Genomic DNA, 7,936 nt, shown 5'->3' on the forward strand with positions numbered 1-7,936 from the left:
GAAGGAGGGGGCGGAAGATCTGTGGATAGTTGACAGAGCTTGGATTATGTGGGGAGACATGGATGGTTGACAGAGCTTGGGGGTGTGTATGTGTGTGTGTGTGTGTGTGTGCATGCAAGAGAACAGTGTACCTGGGTACATAAGCAGGTTTTTAGCATCTAAGTATGGAAGTATGGAGGGGCTAGGAACAGCAGTCACAGACATTGAGCATAATGTCTGTGCCCAATCTGAGTACATTGAGGCCAAGCCAGCACTGGGTCAACCCAACCAGCCATTCGGGGCTCAGAAGTGGGGGCCCAAAGACAGTGACAGAAGAACCCCACAGAGCTGGGCCCTGCCTAGAGAGCTGTGAGCTTCCTGGGAGCCAACAGTAACCCAGACTCACGAATCCAGCAGCAAATCCTGGTCCTGGTGGCCCTGGAGGTCCTGGAGGTCCTGGGGGTCCAACTGGCCCAGGGGATCCAGCCAAGCCAGACTTGCCAGGCATACCTATGGGTCCTAGGTCACCTTTGCTCCCCTGCACACACAGAAGGACAAGGTCACCCGTCTTGGCTCTGGGCTTGAGCAAAAAACTACAGGCAACAACAATGAACATGTACTTATTTACAACACTTGTCAAAAATCTAAAGATGCAGATAAAAAAAAAAAAAAATCACATTCCACAAGGGCATACCAACAAACCCCTGACTTAAAACAATAGGGCCAAGTGACATTCACAGGCACACAAGCCTGACAATGTGGCTTTGACCATAACCCAAGATTCACAAAAGCAGCCATACACCACAGCCTGTCACCTTGGGTCCTGGCTGCCTGACAGTGGGGACAGGGACAGGGATAGCAAGAAGTAGGAAAGGAAGACAGACAGGCCATTGGAAGGAAGAGGGAGAAAAAGCCTCAGGGTTGGTCTGCATGGGACCCTGTAGCCACAAAGTGACTTGGGGAACAGAGTCACAGGTGTGATTATGACTTTGTGAGTCTGAAGAATGTGAGGAGCAGAAGCAAGCAGGCATGTATAGGGCTTGTCGAGGAGTTCCAAGAACCAGATCAAGAAAGCAGACGGAGGCAGGGACACTTGGAGGTCAGGCAGCAAGGCCCGACTCCAGAAGGCTCTGATCCAAGCAAGTCAGCCCTGAAGATGGACCTGGTGGGCCAGTATGCCCCAGGGACCCTGCTGGTGCCAATTCACCTTGATGAACCAAACAGTAGGAGAAATGCCCTGAGCCAAGCTAGACACCCACTTTCCTATAAAAGGTCTAGCTGAATTCAAAGCTAGCCTGGGCTACATGAACTGCTACCTCTACTAACAAGTTCCTTTGTGTGTAACAAGGATGTAAGCATCCAAGTGGGTGTGGGATCTCCAGCTGCAGAGGTAGCTATTCAGTTCCAATGGTGTACCTAGTACAGCTGTCGGCTCTTTAACCACCCACTTTAACCTCAGTAAAACGCTTGTCTTATTTATCCTTCAAGACCCTCTGTGTGTGTAGACACAAGTGCATGTATCTACACACGGACAGACCAGAACACCAGAGGGCAGACACCAGTGTCAGGGAAGATAAACTCATATGGTATAAAGAAAGAAGTGTGTGTGCCCATTTGCACACTCGGCCCAATCAGCCCATCTCTCTTTCATCTCCCTCTGACATGTTTGTCTACCCTCTGATGCCCACATTCTCTTCTCCCCATTGGATTTTCCTACCATCCCAGCTCGCTGAGTGCGAGCCAGGATGCCTATCAGAACACAAGAGGACCAGTATGGCATTCCCTGTACAGCCATGGGTAAGGACTCTGGGAGTACCACAGGGGCACTATGTTGAATAGGGCAGCTCTGGTCCTGAGGTACTTGACTGAGGTACCCCCCCAGGAGTTCCCAGGGAGCCTTCCCTTATAACTGCCCACTGGGAGCTTATCTCCAAACATGACACCCCTGATTCCACTGCATTAGCAGAATAGAACCGAGTAGAATCACACACACACACACACACACACACACACACACACACACACACACATACACCAGTAGGGCTGGTGTCACAGTCAACATCAAAAACTACTTCTGCTGACTAGAATACCCCTGCATCCTGCTGGAATACGTTCACCAAGCAGGTAGCCCCGCCCTACGAGAAAGAAAACTGGCTTGGACATACCTTGGGTCCTGGGATGCCCACATCACCCTAGGAGGGAAAAGAACAGGATTACAATAAAAATCAGACAGGTGTGTAGCAATTAGAGAAAGTCAGACCTACTACCCATAGTATACAATGTATCAGACTAATAGTATACATAATATACTATTACCCTGATTCTAGTGGTTTCTGGGCCTGTTCCTGCCCTCCTCCCTTTTCAGGGATGGAACCCCTGGGGAGCTCAGCAGGAGCGGAGCCACCAAAGCACAAGGCACACCATCCCCAGGAACCTCTCAGAACCTCCTGACCACTGAGCCCTTTAGGCTTAGCTGAAAACAGACAAACTGTGCATAGTTCATTGGAAACAGCAGCTGGCTCTCAATCCGTGGGCTCAAATGATCCTTTCGTGGGGGTGGCCAAAGATCATCGGGAAAACATAGATGTTTACATTCTGATCCATAATAGTAGCAAAATTACAGTGGTGAAGTAACAACAGTAACTTTATGGTTGGGGTTACCACACCCTATGGAACTGTGATAAAGGGTCGCAGCATTTGGGAGGTCTAGATTAATTGATTTAAAAGGACCTTCAACCACACAACACCGGTAGGGTGGGGTGGGGTCTTCAAATCCCTGGAAGTGCTGGGAGCTGCCCTCCATCTCCTCACGACTGGCCTCCCTCCCTCAGCAGTATGAGACCACTGTACATCACAGTTAGCAGAGGCTGGCCTGCCTTTGAAGTACCCCTTCCTAATCCAATGAAGCGCTGACTCCTAAGCCGCTAGTCCTTCTACAGTGGGAAGAAACACATCTGGAGCCGGGCGTGGTAGCGCACACCTTTAATCCCAGCACTCGGGAGGCAGAGGCAGGCAGATTTCTGAGTTCGAGGCCAGCCTGGTCTACAAAGTGAGTTCCAGGACAGCTATACAGAGAAACCCTGTCTCGAAAAACCAAAAAAAAAAAAAAGAAAAAGAAAAAGAAACACATCTGGAGACACTGACTTTAAGCTGAACTCTGCTGGCCCCAATACCAAGAATCTTCCTAAATTGAGGACACAGGTTATGTCCATGGCCTCACCCTACGACAGGCACCCTCCAGAGACCCCCAAGCATGCAGTAGCCACCACCCTTCGACTACAGGTGTGTGCTGAGTGACATCCACTTGTGGGAGCTGACTTACAACACTGCCTTTCTGGCCGGCCACTCCTGGTGGGCCCTCTTTGCCTGGAGGACCTGGAGGTCCCTGGTGGAACAGAGAAACAATGAGATAGGCTGGGTGGGATCCATAGGAGCAGGTGACAGGTGGCAACCAGACTTCCTAGGAGCCAGGGTATAAACTGGTCCCCCACAAGGTGCATGCAAGGCTCAGAAGACACCACCAAAAGGCGGGGATCCTTTGTGTGGGTTCTTTCTTCTGAGCTGCTGTTTGGCTGGAGAAACTAAGGTAGAAGGTGGAAGGTTCGCATCCACCCAGTCCCGAGGTAGTTAAATGTGTGGCTCAGAGTCAGCTAGTGGGTCAGCATCCCCAGAACCACCCCAGGGTAGTCTACCATCCTTAGAATAACCAAAAATGTGATCTTCCTCCACCCTGAGAAGGAGCATGGGAGTCCTGAGGTAGATCCAGCAAGAAACCTCACATGACCACACCGCCCCATATTCCTAGTCAAGAGGGTGCTCTGGGGCAGGGAAAGCAGCAGAACTTACCGGGGGACCCGGAAAACCAGGGGGTCCTTCCTTCCCAGGTACACCAGGAAGGCCTGCAGGTCCTGGTGCATAGGAACCATTGACCCCAAAGCGTCCTGGCTCACCAGGGAGTCCTGGGACACCAGGGGGCCCCGGAGGGCCAGGGAAGCCTCGTGGGCCCTGGACATGAGAGAAGACAGTACATCATAGAGTCCATGGCCCTGCTGGGCAATGATCACATCCCCAGCTAGTCTTGTCCCACCCCCAAGGGTCCCCAGCAATATCTTAGACATCACACTCTACACATGCCCAGTGACAGTGGGGTGTAGCCACTTACTCTGAGGCTCTCTATGTCTCCGCTGAAACCGGATCCCTCCATGTCAATGAAGGTCTGAGGAGGGGACACAGTCGTGAGTACCTGGGAGCTCCACCCAGCTGTTCACTAACCAACCAAAGATGCCTAAGATAGGAGGTGGGACGGGGACGTCACCATTCCAAGTACATAGCGGGAGCCCATTCGCTTGGACCAACACTATCAGGAACCGGTTCCTAAAGTTGAGTACTGCAACCTGGCATGGAGGAGGCCAAGGGTGGAACTTACCAGCTTGTCCTGTCTGAAGGAGGGTCCTGGTGGCCCTGGAGGCCCTGGAGGTCCTCGGGGCCCAACACCAGGATCTCCCTGGAACATAAGACAGATCTGTCATACTGAGAACACAAGGCAGGAGCTGAGACAGGAAAGCGGCCATGCCCTTGACTGCACGTACTTACCTTCTCACCCTTAGGGCCCACGTCTCCTGGGGTCCCTGGAAAGCCTTGAGGTCCAGTGTCACCCTACAAGACAAGGGTAGGGGCTAGACAGAGAGAAGCATCTTTTTCCCTTTGCGCAATGACTCTTGAGCCCAAATGCTCCTCATTCCAGAGCAGGTGGCCAATGGGAGTCAAGACATTCAAGAGTCCATGGAGGTCAGATAAAAGCCCGAAGGAGCCATGCTACTCCAGGAACACCAGAGGGGAAAAAAACAAAAAACAAAAAAAAAGAACCCAGGATTTAAAAAGGGACACCACTGGCTATGGAGTGTCTTATCACAGTGCAGTGGCCTGTGCTATCTTCAAAGACATCCACTTGGTTGGTAAGTCCACTGTGTGTATGTGTGTGTGTGTGTGTGTGTGTGTGTGTGTGTGTGTGTGTGTGTTTTGCACATGCTTATGTGCAAACTCAATGGACACTCTGGGCTCAGGGAAACCTGCAGTTATGACTGAGCGTGGGTCGTGTGCTTTCTCAGCACAACTTTCTGTCAGGTACAAAGAGCTCCCCGTGGCCACTCTGGCAGCATGAAGGACGCCATCTGCTCAGCATGCTGGCTTCCTGGCTCTCTGTGGTGCTTCCTCTCCTCTGAGTATCTGGAAACACCACCTCACAGTTTCAGAAGTTTCTCCTGAGCACGGAAATGCCCTTTGGCCTCCTGTAGTTAGACGTAAAGTCCAGCCCAAGTGAAGCCGCCTTTCTGTGGCCTCTCTGGGAAACCATCACCCTGTGCTGTATGCAGACGGCCCGTGGAGCCTAGGTAAATGCCATACAATGTCTGGAGCAGAGAAAAAGCAGACGTACCGGCCTCCCGTCTTCACCAGGGTCACCCTGTAACATGAAAGAGAAGCCCTTATTAATGGAAATGGTCCTGCTGCAACTCACTAAGACTAGACACAGAAACGCCCGCTCTCTGAGCCCCTGTGGTGTAAAGCTGAGAACCTGGACAACGTAATGACAAACACTGCATTTAAAGTTTAGACTCATAGTGCTTGAGAATCTAGAAAGCAAAAATGCCTCTAATACATAAGCCCCTAACAGATCACTTCCTGACCCCTAGATGTTGGAGAGTATTCTTTTTGTTTTGTTTTGTTTTGTTTGAGACAGGGTTTCTTTGTGTAGCCCTGGATGTTTTGAAACTAGCTCTGTAATAGACCACGTTAGCCTGGAACTCACAGATATGTCTGCCTCTGCCTCCCGAGTGCTGGGATTAAAGGTATATTGCCAGCCAGTACCGGTAGACTAAAGACTATACATTTATTTTTTTTTAAATATTTATTTATTCATTTTATGAGTATGAGTACACTCTAGTGGTCTTCAGACACCCCAGAAGAGGGCATCAGATCCTATTACAGATGGTTGTGAGCCACCATCTGCTCACTTGAACTCAGGACCTTTGGAAGAGCAGTCAGTGCTCTTAACCACTGACTCTCCAGCCCGACTATTCTTAAATGACCGATTCTTATAAAATTTGCTGTTCTAGTAAGATAATAGATCATAAAAAGGCTTACTGCTATTTCTGCCTTTGTAATCCAACTTGCTTACCCTAATCAATGACTAGAACACCTGCAGATATATATGTTAGAAATCAGACTCTGCCTTCAAGTGCACAGAATCCATGTAATCCTGTGGGTTTTGACTTTATAAGCCTTGGACTGCGATAACTATATGACACCTCTAGGGAGGGCCCTCCTCTACAGTCCCAGTGTCATGAGTATCTGGCATCAATATTTAATGAAGTCTCTTCTTATTGAAATTTTTCATGGTCATGGTGAATCTCTGAGGGACCCAGACCCACAACAGATAGCATTTCTGCAAAGAAGCTTAGGTCCAGGGCTGCCTTGGGTATGCCTGGCCTCCAATGTTCCAATCCCCTTCTAGTTCCCATACACATCAGGAGGGATGATGGAGCCCCACAATCCAAGGATGTTATTCCTCTGTTTCCAATCAACTCTTCCACCAGCCCCAGTCAGAGACCTCAGCCCCCACTCAGATCTCAAGGAGAGGCCAGTACTTACCGGTTCACCATCCCTTCCTGGAATGCCATCCTTCCCTGGTGGCCCCTGAGGTCCCGGGGGTCCTTGTGCTCCAGGTACAGGTTGTGAGTTGGGGCTCTGGACCACTGGACCGGCAGGACCCTGGGGCCCAGCTGGGCCAGGTGGACCCTGAGCACCTGGTTCTCCCTTTTGTCCTTTCAAGCCTCCCTAGGGACAAAGGACACAGGCTGCTGCAAGGTACATACCAATCCACCTCGCACCACTGTTACATTTTCTGGGCACTAAATCTAAGAAAGGACTTCAGCGGGGTATGGAGGGAGGGTTCAAGGCAGGGAGATTTGCAAGGGCAGAGTGTGCAGAACACAGAGCAGCGGGCCGGAAGAGGAAATGTGGGCCTGGGGACTTTAAGTCAGTGAGACGCACGGAAGGCTCTGTGAGTCCCAGGGTGCCCTGTGACAAGGTCATAGGGAGGTGGCCTCACCTTTATCAAGCCACCTCCGGGGTTCTGGATAGCCTCATCCCATGCACCACTTGAATCTGTGCCAGGAAGGGTCTCAGCTGGGAAGAGGGAGAGAAGGTCCGGTCAAGCCTCCCACAGCCCCAGGCTCTCAGTCCTCACTCCTAAGCTGTGTTTCCCCACTCATCCACAGCCCAGGGGACCCAGGCTATGGGAATGGCCACCTGTCTTCCCACCCACCAAAAGCCCCGAGGGCAGGGGCCACGGGAAAGGTGAAGGGGAATGGCCACCTAGCACTGGCAACAGGAGAGGAGAATGAGTCAACACAGACTCACACAGCCATTTAGAGCAAGCCCAGGGACAACTGAAACCCCCGAGAAGAATCCTGGATTGGTTTGAACCCTCCACCATCAAAACCCTCTTCCGCCAACCATGCAATAACAGAAAACCAGCAGAAATTCTGGGGGATGAGCCCCCGAGGCTTGCTGAGACCCCATCATCCACACTGTGCCTCTGACACATAAAGGCACCTACACACACACACACACACACACACACACACACACACACACACACACACAGGCATACACCCACATCATTTCCCCTTCTGCAGAACTGCCTGGACATTTGTGGAACTTGTCGAGACCTCTGTCCTGAATACTGACCCTCACAAGACAGCCACATTCAGGGAGCCCAGCCTTGATAAAGGAGTTTGACCTGAGAAGTGACCCACACCCAGTTCTCCCCTGGCTTCTTCTCTAGGAACAGAAACCACAAAGACACCAACCCAGGATCTCCTGCTGTGTTGGCGTCATGTCATTCTTTTTTTTTTTTTTTTTTTTTTTTTTTTATATCCTCATGCTAAACTTTCCC

General features: G+C 50.9%; 1 protein-coding gene across 5 annotated transcripts in view; it reads right to left on the bottom strand.

Annotated features, from left to right (window-relative positions):
* Col18a1 (collagen type XVIII alpha 1 chain) overlaps positions 1–7,936 on the bottom strand; it is a 112,924-nt gene that overhangs the window by 21,839 nt on the left and 83,149 nt on the right. For all 5 annotated transcript variants that reach the window (XM_021204405.1, XM_021204403.2, XM_029542097.1 and 2 more), the window contains 10 exons: positions 7,088–7,164; positions 6,628–6,813; positions 5,414–5,440; positions 4,573–4,635; positions 4,406–4,483; positions 4,142–4,195; positions 3,826–3,984; positions 3,302–3,364; positions 2,145–2,171; positions 386–517 (listed from right to left, as the gene is read on the bottom strand). In XM_021204405.1, the coding sequence (XP_021060064.1) occupies positions 386–517; positions 2,145–2,171; positions 3,302–3,364; positions 3,826–3,984; positions 4,142–4,195; positions 4,406–4,483; positions 4,573–4,635; positions 5,414–5,440; positions 6,628–6,813; positions 7,088–7,164 (866 nt within the window). The remainder of the gene's footprint in view (positions 1–385; positions 518–2,144; positions 2,172–3,301; positions 3,365–3,825; positions 3,985–4,141; positions 4,196–4,405; positions 4,484–4,572; positions 4,636–5,413; positions 5,441–6,627; positions 6,814–7,087; positions 7,165–7,936) is intronic.

The sequence above is a fragment of the Mus pahari genome, chromosome 9 (genome assembly GCF_900095145.1).
Source record: "Mus pahari chromosome 9, PAHARI_EIJ_v1.1, whole genome shotgun sequence".
Taxonomy (NCBI): Eukaryota; Metazoa; Chordata; class Mammalia; order Rodentia; family Muridae; genus Mus; species Mus pahari.